Source organism: Lissotriton vulgaris, chromosome 5 (assembly GCF_964263255.1).
Source record: "Lissotriton vulgaris chromosome 5, aLisVul1.2, whole genome shotgun sequence".
Lineage (NCBI taxonomy): Eukaryota > Metazoa > Chordata > Amphibia > Caudata > Salamandridae > Lissotriton > Lissotriton vulgaris.
The window spans coordinates 1,324,749,650-1,324,765,537 of record NC_141693.1 but is presented as its reverse complement, the minus strand read 5'-3'; the positions used below and the strand labels follow the sequence as shown (position 1 = coordinate 1,324,765,537).

General features: G+C 47.9%; 1 protein-coding gene across 1 annotated transcript in view; it reads left to right on the top strand.

The window, feature by feature from the left end:
• The window catches only part of TULP1 (TUB like protein 1), a 628,127-nt gene that overhangs the window by 531,652 nt on the left and 80,587 nt on the right, over positions 1-15,888 (top strand). The window contains exon 11 of the mRNA XM_086920352.1: positions 14,026-14,134. Coding sequence (XP_086776478.1) covers positions 14,026-14,134 — 109 coding nt within the window. The remainder of the gene's footprint in view (positions 1-14,025; positions 14,135-15,888) is intronic.

Here is a 15,888-nt window from a genome sequence, read left to right as displayed (position 1 = left end):
TCCCAGCATCAGTTGGATTGTTATTTTCTTGTTATATTATCAGTGGTACTGGTATCATCATTGCCCACCCATGTCCCTATTTTGATACCCAAACTACTGCGTGTTTGAAGCAAAGTACTCTGGCACACAGGGCATCAATCAAATCGTTCTAGCACGCTATACCTATTTCTCTGTGGAAATGTTGAGAGTAAGGGGGTAAACTGCTGACAGCCCTCCCAAGATGTTGCTCCCTGTTGGGTTCCTGGATGGTAGAACGTTCCAGCCCCCATCTTGTTGGATACCTCTCTTCTGTCTAGTCCTCCACGAGGGAGTTGAGTAGAAGTATGACAGGTGACGGGGGAATATTTGGGTGTTAGACCAGGATGTCGACCTACTGCAGATATATTCTACAGAGCGTGGGTCCCTAAAGTTAATCACCACTCAGTTCCCCACAATGGTTTTAGGTCCAGTCCCAATCCAGTCTACTCTTCTGACGCACAATATTTCTCCGGAAACGTTAGGGGGGAGAGGCCTGTTGGAATTAAGCCATTGGATGCATTTGTTTTTTAGTTCAAAATAATCCTCACTTTTCCCATGGCTTAAAGGGGGGGACCCCAGCAAGGACCACAGTGCATGGAGAGGACTCAGGGGGGAGATCAAGAGTAGGTAAAGAAACTGAAGGGCCCTCCTCTACACTATTTCTGCTCACTTGAATTTGCTGTTTCGTTGAATTTGTTCTAGATTCAGTGATCCCCCTCGACACTGTATTATTACCATTATCTAATTTTCCAACCCCGGGCAAGGGTAGGATAGAGTCAGAAATAGAATTAACAGTTGCCCTAACCGGCACAGCTGCTATGTTTTGACTAGTTGTTGGAATATTGGGATTACAGGTAGAGCTGGGCTTATTGATTGCATCGTTCCCCGTAGAACTGATCATCGGGGTTTTCCCTAAACCTATATTGTTGACGATAGTAACTAATCTGTCAAGCCTAGATGTCAGTGGTTTTAAGATATGTACCAATAATCTTTTCCATGTGGGCTTCGAAGTCAGATAAAAGATGAGTAACCCAGACAGGAGCTCCCACGTTAGACAGAGAAGGCCCAACAACATCATGTACACTGTCATTTCTTGTTTTCCTTTTTTTACATCTCAATCGGGGCTTGGAGACTTTGCTTACTAGGGAAGGGGAAGGGGAATTAACAATCTCTGCAGAGTCATTAATATCAAGATCAATCTGTGCACAAGGCAACTCTGCGAAAGAGCACATAAGGGAGGAGCTAAAGTCCGGGGGATTGGCAGTAACTGATGAAAAGTCCCCAACAGTCTGAGGAGGGGGAATGGCTGGTAAAATAGATAATCGCCTCTCCGTATTCTCAATTGCAGATGCCACGACCCCAATCGTCTTTTGTAGCATCTTGTCTATTGCGGTGAGGCTTGGAAGGGGTGGTGCTGTTGCAGCCTGCAATCTAGTCACCCGTGCACAAAACTTATTTCTTTCAGTCACACAATATACAAATGGGACCAATCTAAGCAGAAAGATATAATTGGCATAAACGGTCCAGCAGCAATTAGTGCAAATGTCCGGAATGAGGTAATTTTATAAGTACCTGGGTATGTATCAATTCCAGATGAGATGGTGAGGCCTTTGGGCTCCTTTGTTTGCTGCTCTGTCTCAAAGCCTCCACAGGTAAATGTTCGTGATTCGTGTCTCTCTATCTCTCTTGCTCTCTCTCCCTCTGTCTCCCTCGCTCCCTCTACCTCACTCGGTCTGTCTCCCTCTCTCTCTGTCTCCCGCTCTCTGTCTCCCTCCCTCTGTCTTCCTCCCTCTCTCTTCCTCCCTCTCTCTGTCTCCCTCCTTCTCTCTCTGTCTCCCTCCCGCTGTCTGCCTCCCTCTGTCTCCCTCCCTCTGTCTGTCTCCCTCTGTCTGTCTGCCTCTGTCTGTCTCACTCTCCCTCCCCCTGAATCCCTCCCTCTGCCTCCCTCTGTCTCCCTCTCTCTCTTTCTCCCCCCGCTGTCTCCCTCTGCCTCCCTCCCTCCCTCTGTCTCCCTCTCTCTGGCTCCCTCTCTCAGGCTCCCTCTCTCTATCTCCCCCCCTCTGTCTCCCTCTAACTCTCTCCCTCTGTCTCCCTCTATCTCTCTCCCTCTGTCTCTCTCCCTCTGTCTCCATCCCGCTCTATCTCCCTCTTTCTCTGTCTCCCTCTCTCTCTGTCTCCCTCCCTCTGTCTCCCTCCCTCTGTATGTCTCCCTCTGTCCGTCTGCCTCTGTCTGTCTCACTCTCCCTCCCTCTGTCTCCCCCTGAATCCCTCCCTCTGCCTCCCTCTGTCTCCCTCTCTCTCCCTCTCTCTCTGTCTCCCTCTGTCTGTCTGCCCCTTTCTGTCTCACTCTCCCTCCCTCTGTCTCTCCCTGAATCCCTGCCTCTGCCTCCCTCTGGCTCCCTTTCTCTCTGTCTCCCTCTCGCTGTCTCCCTCTGCCTCCCTCTCTCTATCTTCCTCCCTCTGTCTCCCTCTATCTCTCTACATCTGTCTCTCTCCCTCTGTCTCCATACCTCTCTATCTCCCTCTCTCTCACTGTCTCCCTCCCTCTGTCTGTCTCCCTCTGCCTCCCCTGACTCCCTCCCTCTGTCTCCCTCCCTCTGTCCCCATCTCCCTCTGTCTCTCTCTCTCTGTCTCCCTCTGCCTCCCTCTCTCTCTGTCTCCCTCCCTCTCTCTCTCTGTTTCTCTCTCCCTCTCTGACTCTCTCTCTCTCTCTGTCTCCCTCTCTCTCTCTGCCTCTCTGTCTCTCTCAGTCTCTGTCTCTATATGTCTGTCCCTGTCTCTGCCTCTATCTGTCTGTCCCTGTCTCCCTCCCTATGTCTCCCTCTCTGTCTCTGTCTGTCTCTGCCTCTGTCTATCTGTCACTGTCTCTGCCTCTATCTGTCTCTGTCTCTATCTATGTCTGTCTCTGTCTCCCTCCCTCTGTCTCTCTCTCTCTGTCTCCCTCCCTCTCTCTCTGTCTCCCCCTCCCTCTCTGTCTCTCCCTCTCTCTCTCCCTCCCTGCCTCTCTCTCTCCCCCCCTCTGTCTCACCCACTCTCTCTGTCTCTCTCTCTCTGTCTCTATCCCTCTGTCTCCCTCCCTTTCTCTCCCTCTATCTCCCTCCCTCTGTCTGTCTTCGTCTGTCTCCCTTTATCTGCCTCCCTCCCTCTCTCTCCCTCCCTCGGTCTCCCTCTCTCTGTCTCCCTCTGTTTCCTCTCGCTCTGTCTCCCTCCCTCTCCCTCTATCTGTCTCCCTCTCCCTGTCTCCCTCCCTCTGTGTTCCTCCCTTGCTCTGTCTCCCTCCCTCTCTCTGTCTCCCTCCCTCTGTCTCCCTCCCGCTGTCTGCCTCCCTCTGTCTCCCTCCCTCTGTCTGTCTCCCTCGGTCTGTCTGCCTCTGTCTGTCTCACTCTCCCTCCCTCTGTCTCCCCCTGAATCCTTCCCTCTGCCTCCCTCTCTTTCTGTCTCCCTCTGCCTCTCTCCCTCTATTCTCCCTCTCTCTGTCTCCCTCTATCTATCTCCCTTGCTCTGTCTCCCTCTATCTCTCTCCCTCTGTCTCTCTCCCTCTGTCTCCATCCCTCTCTATCTCCCTCTCTCTCTTGTCTCCCTCCCTCTGTCTCCCTCCCGCTATCTGCCTCCCTCTGTCTGCCTCCCTCTGTCTGCCTCCCTCTGTCTGTCTCCCTCTGTCTGTCTCCCTCTGTCTGTCTGCCTCTGTCTATCTCACTCTCCCTCCCTCTGTCTCCCCTTGAATCCCTCCCTCTGCCTCCCTCTGTCTCACTCTCTCTCTCTATCTGCCTGTGTCTGTCTCACTCTCCCTCCCTCTGTCTCCCCCTGAATCCCTCCCTCTGTCTCCCTCTCTCTCTCTGTCTCCCTCTCGCTGTCTCCCTGTCTCCCTCCCTCTGTCTCCCTCTCTCTGTCTCTCTCTCTCTGTCTCCCTCTCTCTCTCTCCCTCCCTCCCTCTGTCTCTCTCCCTCTGTCTCTCTCCCTCTCCATCCCTCTCTATCACCCTCTCTCTCTTTGTCTCCCTCTCTCTCTGTCTCCCTCCCTCTGTCTGGCTCGCCCTGTCTGTCTGCCTCTGTCTGTCTTCCTCTCCCTCCCTCTGCCTCCCTCTCTCTGTCTCCATCTCCCTCTGTCTCCCTCTCTCTGTCTCCCGATGTCTCCCTCCCTCTCTCTCTCTGTCTCTCTCTCCCTCTCCGCCTCTCTGTCTCTGTCTCTCTCAGTCTCTGCCTCTATCTGTCTGTTCATGTCCCTGTCTCTGCCTCTATCTGTCTCTGTCTCTGTCTGTCTCTGTCTCTATCTATGTCTGTCTCTGTCTCCCTCCCTCTGTCTCTCTCTCTCTGTTTCCCTCCCTCTCCCTCTGTCTCCCTCCCTCTCTGTCTCTCTCTCTCCCCCTGTCTCCCCCTGTCTCACTCACTCTCTCTGTCTCCCTCTCTCTGTCTCTCTACCTCTATCTCCCCCCTCTGCCTGTCTCTGTCTGTCTCCCTTTATCTGTCTCCCTCCCTCTGTCTCCATCCCTCTGTCTTCCTCTCTCTGTCTCCCTCTGTTTCCTCTCTCTGTGTCTCGCTCTGTCTTCCTCCCTCTCCCTCTTTCTGTCTCCCTCCCTCTGTCTGTCTCCCTCCCTCTGTCACCCTCCCCCCTCTATCTCTCTCCCTCTGTCACCTCACCCCAGCTTCCTGGGCGCACACACACAGCCGCACCCAAGTTCTTCACAGGTCTTTAAAAGACCCTTCACTTGTTAATGAGACTTTGTTGTCGCCCGGCCCCATAGAGCGGAGTGTCGGGGAGTCCACGCTGCTGCTGCGGCGGTGTTTGCTGACTCTCTTAAATTATTATTTTTTTAAACACAGGTACAATGACTGCAAGGTCCGCGGGCTGCCAAGGAGGGCTTGCCGGGCCGCTGGCGGCCCATGGGCCGTACTATGAGTACCCATGACCTAGGGGATAAGAGAGAGAGAAAAAACATAGGGGAAAAATCAAGTTCAGTATTTAGCTCATACAAACCAAATATGCAGAGTCGAAGCATAAGGAGTCACAGGAATATGTCCAAAACTCTCCAAACGAAGAGTTATACCTGCTCACCTTACCAGCCAGTAAAGTACAGGTTGAGTCAGTTGAGAAATTCTGTTCAAATGGGTTTGGCATAGGAACAAGAAACCAAACTCAGTCCCGCAGTATGCCAGGCAAGGAAAGTGAAAATGATGGCCAGCCAGACTCCTCCTCCCAGGGGGCAGCAATTATACTTCCAAAAGTTCTCAGTTTACCCCCACAAAGTATCAGTTCCATCGTACTTTGATTTCCGTTGGTCGTCCACAGTGGGCTGCTCATGGTATATGTGAGAAGTTGGCCTGGTATATGATGTTCACTATTCTAGTGAACACCTTGCACCAGTCCAAACAACCCTTATGGTGATGGTTGTAAAGTTAACCTTCTAGACCAGCTATCCTAGGGGTAGCATGGACAAAGCAGTCTTAGGCTAAACTCAAGAGGGCATGTGAAGCCAGCTGTTTTACCATATGCAATCCCTTTAATACCAAATGAAAGGACACCACACAGGAAATGTATTCAAAATATATATATATATATTTATTTCTAAACAAACCCCTGAACTCTTTATGAGCACAGAAGCACAAGCGCAAAACAAGTAACTTAATAGAATAGACAAAAGTTGCACAATTATGGATAGGCCGGGGTGGCCCGTTAAACCATATATCAAAAAAGTAGTATAAGTACCATGTCACGAACAATGGTAAAGCCCTATGGCCATGGGAATCGCTGGGGCAACACTGTACAACAATGGTTAGGGAGCAGGAGGCCCACGGGATGCGTGTGCAGTGTCTAAAGGCACACACGTTCACACATAGAAGTCAATGGGTGCCTAAAAGTTATAAAGTTAAAGATTTAGGAGTCTTCCGACTGGAATAGAACTTAACCACTTGAAACTAGGACACTAGGAGTGGAAACCTCTACAGGAGCACCGTAGTACTCGCGTTACCTAACCCACAGGAAGCGGGTGCATAGGTCCCAAAGTGTGTCGGGTTTTGTCGTGGAGATCTATGGAGCCTTGGAGGAAAGATGCTGCAGGCGGCCAGAAGAGAAGAGTCCGGGTGGATCCAAGGGTGGATAGAAGATGTAGAGGATCTGAAAGCAGAGGGGACAGAGTCTGGGTCACTAGCCAGTGACCAGGATGGAACCAGGATGGAACCAGGTGATGTTGCGTTGCAATCAGGTGCTGATGGGAAGCTTGTCTCTGCAGCCATGTGGACCAGGAGGCGTCGATGACGACCAGGATGGAGGCACGGACTGTCCCACATAGGCTCTCGCTGTCAGCGGTGTCGGCTTTAAGATTGGAGGTAACAAGCCTTGGCAAAGGCAACCCACGCAGGAATCGGTGTAGGCTTCTTACTCAGACCAGCAAGGTCTGAGGGGCTGCTTCTTTTGAGGGAAGCAAGGGCCAGTCTGGAGCAACCAGACCAGCAGTGTAGTTTCACAGATTCGTCGCCAAGATGGCCACTAGCCAACGGGCAAGTGACCGGGCAGACGCGTCGAGCAGGAAAATGCAAAAGGGCCCCACGCAGAAGTCGTGGAGTGTGCAGGGCTGATCTTTGGTGCAGATGCTGCTCGGGGCTGGGGCTTCTCAATCCCCAAATGCACAGCTTCGAGGAGGCCTCGGAGGCTGCACGGTTAGCAGGTCGCAGACTTTTCAAGATGACCGGTCCCACTTCTCTCGTCGCCTCCACGGGTCTCAGCTTTGCAGGGACTGTGGATCGGGCTATTGGATGTCTGGGAATCCGGGTCTTGTCAGGCTCTGGGCTAGGGCTCCAGCGGAAGGCGGCGGCAAAGCAAGTCGTCGATCGCTGGATGGTGCCTGCTTGTGCAGGGTGGTCACTCCTTGACCACAAGGGAGATTCTTCAGTCGTCTTCTTCCAAAGTAGAGTGATGAAGGTCCAGATTTTTGTTTCAAAGTTTCAGTCAGGATAATCTAAAGTCTCTAGACTCAGCTCCTACCTATATACGAATCTTAGGGTCTGGATTACCTGCTAGGTCCCTCCTATGGATGGGACCAGGGAAGGGGGCGGTTACACCGCTTTCCCTTTGTCCAGTTTCGCGCCAGAGCTGGGTCAGGAAAGCCCCAGCACCGGTTTGAACTGGACTATGCATGGAACACCTTGTGTGCCCCAGGTATGTCTCAATCCTTTGAGCCCTCCCTGTCCCAATACACAAAATCCTGTCTGGGGTGGTGCTAGCACCTCCCAAGGCAGGAAACCTATTGTCCAAGCCTCCCTCGCTGGAAGGGCTCCCAGCAGCAGGAGGTCAGACTTGTGTCTGTGGCAGCAGCATCCATTTTGTGATGCTGAGGCTCTGGTTCACTTTAACCGGGAATAGTAGGAACAACATGTCTTCTCCCTCTAGAAGGCTGGAATGCTATCCCCGTCGCCAGGACTGGCGAGGGGGTAGTATTCCAAATCGTATGACACCTTACTCGACATGTTTTGATAAAGCCAAACCATAGTTAGCATTTAACCGGGAGGTTCATAATGCACTTAAGAGTATATGGTATGGCAATATCCTAGAACAGCTATAAGGACATGGTTCCGAAAGCTGCAGACAGGCTCAGCTCATGTTAGAGCACCATCTCACATAAAACCACGCACTCTGCCTTCAGGATTGTTAAGGCCTGCCATAGGAGTGACTTATAGGTGTCCAGATATAAGGTTAGATATAGTTATGCTATATCTAAGCAAGGGGTGATTACACCACCTTGCCCCAGCTGACTGATCAGCCAGTTGTGTCGATTTGAATGGCCAGCCAGGGGTGGCAAAAGATATGCTGCAGCCCCTGGTAGGCCTTGGATGCACCTATGCCCTGGGTACCTATGGTACACTGTACAGGGGCTCATAAGGAGATCCAGTATCCAATTGATAATATACCTAAAGTACATTGTAGTGAATTTAGAGAGAGAGCAGCTGGGCTGTGGGTCTGATTAGCAGGCCCACAGCCACATTAAGTCGAAAAACCAGTGAAGCAAAAAGAAAAAAGTGGGGTGACCATAGGAAAGCAGACCCTACTCTCCTACAGTATGATCAATACCTCACTAAGAAATCCGAAGCATTAAGTAATCCTTTTGCCAAATCATCAATTTCAACATCTGTTTTATCTCCATCCTTTCCTCCGAAGTAAGAAAATTCATTTGTTCACTGTCCGTTCCCAGACGCTCTCTCTCGGTTTGCAATTGTATTGATACATTTCTGTCAAAAGTGTTGCTGAATCAGAAAGGTACCTATTGTTCGTAAGACTAAAATGAAATTCTCAGAAAAGTTCTCGTAGCACTTGAAATGACTACTTCAGCTAGATTCTATTTCTTGAACGAGGAAAGAAGGCATTTTGAGGCTTACACAAAAACTTGTTAAATCATTACCACGCTATGATTAATGTAAATCACACATTAATATGAATAATTCCGTTTTCTTAATAAAATGTACTCATTACTCTTTTCTCCAGAAGTTACAAGTCAATATTTGATACTACTAAAAGAACAAACATTTCACATGTTTATATTTTCCAAACAGATTGCTATGCATCACTTTTGTTATTCACGATTATTTTCGCTTATTACTAGAATAAGACAGCAAATCTTGTACTGTCAAACATCTTTAAGCTCAGCATTTCAATCATTTTTCAAGTGTTTCGTTATGTAAGCATTCTTTTCATTTCTCACATTAGGTAATCAGCAGCATATTTTCTGAGTTAATCATTTTTGATTTCTTAAACGCCTTTTTACATTGCATAAGCAAAGAACAGTTTTTTTCTGCTCTTTATTTACGTCTTTTACATTTTCAAGTTTTCAGAACACTTCTGCATGCATTTACGATACAGTAAAAGAGGTCATGGTTTTTGTCATCATCTATTTTGCACCTTTTATTAAAATTAGTATTGTAAATCCCATTTAATAGTGAGATTTGATAGAGGCAATCGTCTTTAAACTTTTACGCTCCATCCCCGGAAACCACAAACTGGCATGGCGAGGGCGCAGGCATGTCGAGAGCCCTGCCTGTATCAGAATACTGCCCGTAGGAAGAGTGTAACAAAGAGAGCCCGTGCACAAACAGAGCCCCTCATATTCAGTGGCCCGGCATAAACAGGCCCTGTGATGCTTACAGTTCAGAATAATAAGAAGCCCCTGGCATAGTCAGAGCCTTGGAACAGTCTGATGCCTTACACTATCAGAGTCTTGGTAGCGTCAGAGCTCTGGTGTGTTTAAAACCCTGCCAGAGCCTGATCTGTGGTTTGCCAGCGCCAGGTATACCCAGATAATTGTAAGTATAGCACTGCCCCATAACCTGACCCCAACAGAATCTGAACCGAGTATCTTTAGAGCTGGGCCCGAAGCGGAACCATGACATAACCACTACCCGGGAATACTCGGATCCTGTTATAAATAAAAGCCTTTAGTAATCAGAGCACTGCCATAATCCGAGCCAGGCTGCATTCAGAGCCATTATATATTTAGACTATAGACAGCCCTACATACTTAGAAAAGTGGAATCCTGACAGCCCTGCATAAGGAGAGCCCAGGCATATCTGGAGCCCTGGCATATTTAAAGTGCTCGTAGAAAGAGAGGTTGTCTGTAAACCTAGCCCTATCACATACAGCGCCCTGGCATACAGATCAGTCTGTAGTATGCAGTGGTTGGCCCTTGCATATTAAATATCAGTAGGCCTACACTGTTACCACATTGTAAAAGCATCATAGGCCAAAGTATGTTAAAAGAATATGGCATACATGTCTGACTAACCAATCAAATGATGTTTGTGAGATAAACAAACATCTCTTCCATTTGGTTTGCTGCACAAAGAAGAGAAATGTGGGAATATGAAATGACAGCACATCTCACTTCTAATGATTTAAAGTCGTGTTGCAAAACACCATTATGGAATTGGAGTCATCCTGCATTACATCAAAGAAATACCACCAGCGAAAGTTAGTTCATAACTGCATGCAGAACAAGCATTGGAAATGCAATAGGTCTCGCATTAGAAAAGTTGGAGCTATTGGTCTTGTAAATGACAAATATTTTATTTATTTGTTGGTTTTTAAAATAGCTAAATTGATAGCTTTGTCATTTACAACGCCAATAGTTATAACTTACGCGAATGTGACACCTATAGCATTTGGAATGCAACATGTTTGTATTTACGTGACTTAGATGGCAGCTCTGGTCGTTAGGCCACATCTCTAGAGAGCAGGAGAGTGCAGCAGGGGAGAGAAACACAGCAATGCAATAGGCCTCGCATTAGGAAAGTTTGAGCTATTGGTATTGTAAAGGACACATTTTTTATTTATGTGCTTGTTTTGAAAATAGCGAAATTAATAGCTTTGTTAGTTACAATGCCAATAGTTTTATCTTTCGCAAATGTGACACCTATTGTAACACAATATGTGGTGTAGCACTGAGTGGGGTGAGGGGTGTGAGGGTGAGGGGGTGTGAGGGTGTGAGGGTGAGGGTGAGTGAGGGGGTGTGAGGGTGGGGGTGTGTGAGGGTGAGTGAGGGTGTGTGAGGGGGTGAGGGTGAGGGTTAGGGGGTGTGAGGGTGCGAGGGTGACTGAGGGTGTGTGAGGGTGAGGGAATGAGGGTAAGGGTGTGTGAGGGGGGTGATGGTGAGAGGGTGTGAGGGTGAGGGGGGGTGAGGGTGTGTGAGGGTGAGGGTGTGAGGCTGAGTGAGGGTGAGAGGGTTGTGAGGGTGAGTGAGGGGGTGTGAGGATGTGTGAGGGTGTGTGAGGGTGTGTGAGGGGGATGAGGGTGAGGAGGTGTGAGGGTGATGGGGTGAGGGTGTGAGAGGGTGTGAGGGTGAGATGGTGTGAGGGTGAGATGGTGTGAGGGTGAGGGGGTGTGTGAGGGTGAGGGGCTGTAGAAGCAAAAAAGGCTAGCCACCGAGCACGCCCAGTGGTCACGTGCTCTGCTCCACATAGAGAGGCGCAAGAGAAAATCTCAACGGCAGACAAGCCCTAGGGTCACGGAGGGCGCGCACGCGACCCCTGCGACTGTGAGGGGCCAAGCAGCCAGCCACGCAGAGAAAGGGAAAGTCGCGGACAGAGAGCACAACAAAAGCACCTGCGACAATACCGACCACCCACGAATCACAGGAGGAACTGAACAGGCCGCCAAGACGAGTGGGGAGAGCCGTACACATGCAGGCTATGGATAATTCAACACTGACAGGACCCCTGGCACCTGGCGCGTACTAATGGCGTACAACCACGACCCCCAGGAATGAGACACGAGAGCAGGAGTACCCGAGGATAATCGACCCCCAGGAGTACAGAACACATGGGAGCAGGAAGGAGTACAGCCCTGACCGTCCAACCACGAGAGAGGAGAGGAGCGTCTGATGTGAGCGGATAACCCGACTGACTCCATGCAGTACTCCTTCATTAACCCATGGCGGCCGCAGAAAGGGAGTACACTACGCGGGTGAAAACTACGGGACATAGACCGGGAAGTGTTTGTGATCGGCGGCCTAAAACCACCACTAACAGGCATTAGAGGGAAAAAAAAATACCCACCAGGAGCAAAGAGGAAACGTTTTAGTTGAAAGGTCTAACTTTTTCTAATACCTCATTTCTTTATATAAAAAAAAAACATTCACAGCCAAAAAGTGAAAGCAGAAACCACACCAATGGCTGTGCGCTGACCGCTGAGCATTTAAGAGGCAAAACACAGTTGTTGCAACCGAACCTCCGCACCCTCTTCCTCAAATGAGCGTGCTGTGCTTCCTGTCAAAAATGACAACTGCAAAGACATCAGTGACAGCCAAAGCATAATAACCACAAGAAATGCACTGCCTATTGGTGACAGTGGTGCACGTTTTTCTCTGCCGTCAATCAAGCCAACATGTTTAGTCTTAGAGAACGGATTTCCACAAAAATCGGGGCTATTGAGGCCCAAAAGTGCACAAGAATTGGACTGTAGGGGGTGTGCCCAAGGGGGTTCGCCCAAAATGTAGCGCATAAGAGAGGGAAAGTAATCTGCCCAAGTAAAATTCGAAAAAAGCCAATTTGGCCACTCGGACTGGCCAGCCACCTTTTAGGCGTGACACTCATTAAACGAGTGAAGACTCGCAATTTTTTTTTTAAGATAAAAGTTGCAGGAAGTGCGTTTTGATAAACGCGCCAGTTTTACGCCTATTTTGGAATTATTGATCCTGAGGTCCAATGCCCTCTTGTAAATACTGTTTTCTCTTCGAAATAGTATTATCACCTTAATCTAAAATTCATATGCTTTTGTTCACCTTTAAAAAGGTTTCATTTAAATGTTGTTTCTTACGTGTAATTCTGTCCTCTCTTCACCGAGAAGCGTACACGTAAAGCGCCCTGACACCCTAGGGATTATGAGGTGCCACATCAAAAACTATAAATAGAATATAAATAAGATGGCTGTTCTTGTTGCTGCTATCAAAGTCAGAATCCTGGCAATGCTTCAGAAATGCACACTGGTAACATGCATCAACAAATTTAATTAATTGTATATAGGTTTCGAGGTGCTTTCCATTGGTTTTGCGTGCATACTATTCCTCATGACCCCGCCTCCCTCTGCTTTTCAGCGGAGTGTACCATTTGCTGTGGTGTTGGGGTGTGTTTACATTCAAATCGTGCCGGCTGTTCTGGAGCCTAAGAACGCCAACGTTTGTGTTTTTTAAACGGTTCGAGTCGTACACACACATTTCTTGCAATCCGTCAACACCGGAGTGGCCAACGTGGGGGTTTTAATGAAGCACACCTGTGGCACCTACTGGCAAAATGTAGGCCACAGGGAAAATGCAACGGGTGGGTGGGGTTAAAAGATAGACACAACAGTGGTCGGGTGTGTGGCCATTCCACAAACGAAATAATGTATTTTTATGATAAAACTGCTCCGCAATTCCCTGCGACATAAAAAAAAATGAAAGCAAAAAAAAAATTGGCAAGAACACCGACGGGCGAGTAACCTGATCTATTTATATCCTTACGAATGTCAAAATAAAACCAGGACCTCCAATCAATTCGGTGGCAAGGTGAAAGAACCGTTCCTCAACATTATGAATCATAAAAGAGTAAATGCCACGGATTCGAAAAATGTACTAACAATAAGCAAGGGTTAGCATCCTGTTGATCGACGTATGTCACAAGGCATCAAAACAACACTGCTGAGAAACTCCCGGGGTCGGAAAAAAACGTAAAACAATAAACCAGAGCTCTTTATTTCAGATCCTCTGCATGCAAATAAAATGGAGGGGTAGAGGGGTGTGTACGGGGACATGTGTGTGGGAAAGGGAGGAGTATCAAAATGATTTAAAGTCACTGCCTAGCATTCAAGTGAAAAATTGCCCCTCTCCAAATATGTTTTTCAGGCTTCCGCCCCCCCTTCCGCTCTGTGCTACAAAGTTGTCTGACATTTCTTACCTTGCTTGGAAAGCACAAGCGGGGAGAGCGGCGATGAGGGTGTGAAGCAGCAGGGGCCTTTGAAGTGAAGCTATGCTTCACTTCAAAGGTGTGGGAGGAGTGCTGCTAAGGCAGAGCGCACGCTGGGGGAAGCTTGTGGGGCGGAGCTGGAAGAGCTGCTGGGGAACAGATGGCTGGCGATTTGATGCTGTGCACGAGCATTTTAGGTCAATGCGCTTGCGCATTGACCTAAAAGCGCACGGGCACAGCACCAAATCGCCAGTTGGGTAAAGTCTGTTTAAGTGCCTATAGTCTCGCTCTGCTCAATGCGCATGCGCATTGAGAGGCGAGACCTAAAAAACCTGTGGTAACATAATCACCACAAGAGAGTTCTACGTATGGGTACAAACCCTACATTCAGGGCTCTACCCTGCCTCTTGACAGCGGTAGCATTATCGCCACATTGAGGTTATCACCCCCTTGATTTAGCACATAAGAATATTGTGCTAAATGATCTGTCCCAAGAAAAATGCTTTTCAGATGTGCACTTTTCTCTTTTCCTTAGAGTAAGCATGTGTTTTTCCGTTGTGATATAACTTGTTTCTTCTTTTCTGGCAGATCGAATTTAATGGGCACCAAATTCACAGTTTTTGACAATGGAGCCAATCCTGACAAAGCCAATGCCGATTGGTCGAATGTGCGCCAGGAGTTGGCAGCAATTGCATATGTAAGTCATCGACTGACAATTGTTTTGAAAGGTATTTGATATAGCAAGGCCTAAGAATCATTGTACAAAGGAGCAGCTGGGCCCTGTGGAGATGATATTTTTAGCAGGGCTGCACAGTTTGGCCATGTTGCGATCCCATTAAAGAAACTAAGACCTGTGATGTGGAGGTGGGAGCAACATTTGGGACAGACAAATGCGATAAAGTTCTTTTTACGTATCTACTCTACATATATTTTCAGTTGAAGTTGACACAATTTGCGGGACCTGAAATAAATAAAAACCTGGATGGCTGAATAGTTGGAACCTAATGTGGGGAAAAATATGCAAATGTTTTCGGCAACAAAATCAACATCAATAGACACTGGTCCTCCTGTAAATGCAGACCACCTTTACTAAGACACGGGTAAAGATTAAGGGCCATATGTAGGTAGCTTAATACCGGTCGGTAACGGCCGAAAATCAGTAAATTTGCCGTTACCGACCGGTATTAAGCTTTTTCTAATGTAGGTGGCTTGATTTTAGGATTCGGTAATTTACCGATTCAGTAAATTACTGAATCCTTAAAATACAGAATCGGTAAATTACTGAATCCTAAAATCCTACGTAGGGAGCACTCATGTGAGTGCATTTTTGATTTAAGGATTCGTTATTTACCACCAACTACAAGTTGGTGGTAAATATCGAAAACCTTTAAAAAAGCAATTTTGTGCTCTTTTAAAAGTGCCATGTGGCAGACATACAGGCCCTTAGGGCATGTATGTGTGCCACATGTACACACATGCACGATTCAGGGGTGCGACAGGGTGTAAATGTGACACCCTGCCACCCTTGAATATGTTCCCCCTATTACCGATTCGGTATTTACCGAATCGGTAATGGTGAATGGCTTGGTGGCCCATAGGAATAAATGAGAATTACCGAAAAGGTAAATACCGAATCGGTAATACCGAATATTACCAATTCGGTAAAATTTACCGAATTTTTACGTACATACTATTTACCGATTCTTAAATACCAAATCGGTAAAATTCGGTATTTAAGAATCGGTAAATAGAGATTACCTACATATGGCCCTAAGAACCTTGTGGTTTGTCTGGACCCCGCTCTTTCTGTTGACCCCGGGCCATTTATGTAGTTAGCAATAGTATGGTCCACCTGAATTGTCTCCATATAGCCAACAACTTTATCTGCCAAGTACTCTGATTGGAGCTTTTGTAAATTTTAGGCTGGATTACTGTCATTGACGACATCTGGGTCTTCTTAAGGCTAGACTCATGCAAACAGAGAGGGTGCAAAACCCAGGGTTTTTGCCTGGCCCAATAATTTAACAAAAGAGGCCCTGTAACACCCATCAGAAAGAACCTCCACTACCAGTCGAAGCCAGAGTCCAAGTTAAATGCCTCTGTTTATATCACGGTTGTGTCAATGAGCTGCCCTAGATAACTTGAGGGATAGAATTCATTATTACTTACTAACCAGGTCTTTGAAATCTAGGGCTTAATATCTTCTCTTCCCTTGACCATGGGTGGACGTCGGCCGGAATCAGTGGGATTTAGTCTTAGGACCTTTCTCCTCTTGTCCATGAGTGGACATCCACTGGCATCAGTGGGATGCCGCTCTGGGAACTCTCTTCTCACTACCGCGGGTGGAAGTCGGCTGTGGACGTCTGCACTGAAAGTGCATTGCTGAGTCCTGAGTATGAAATAGGGCTGGTCTTAAGCTCAGGATACATCTTATTTTTGTTGTTGATTAGG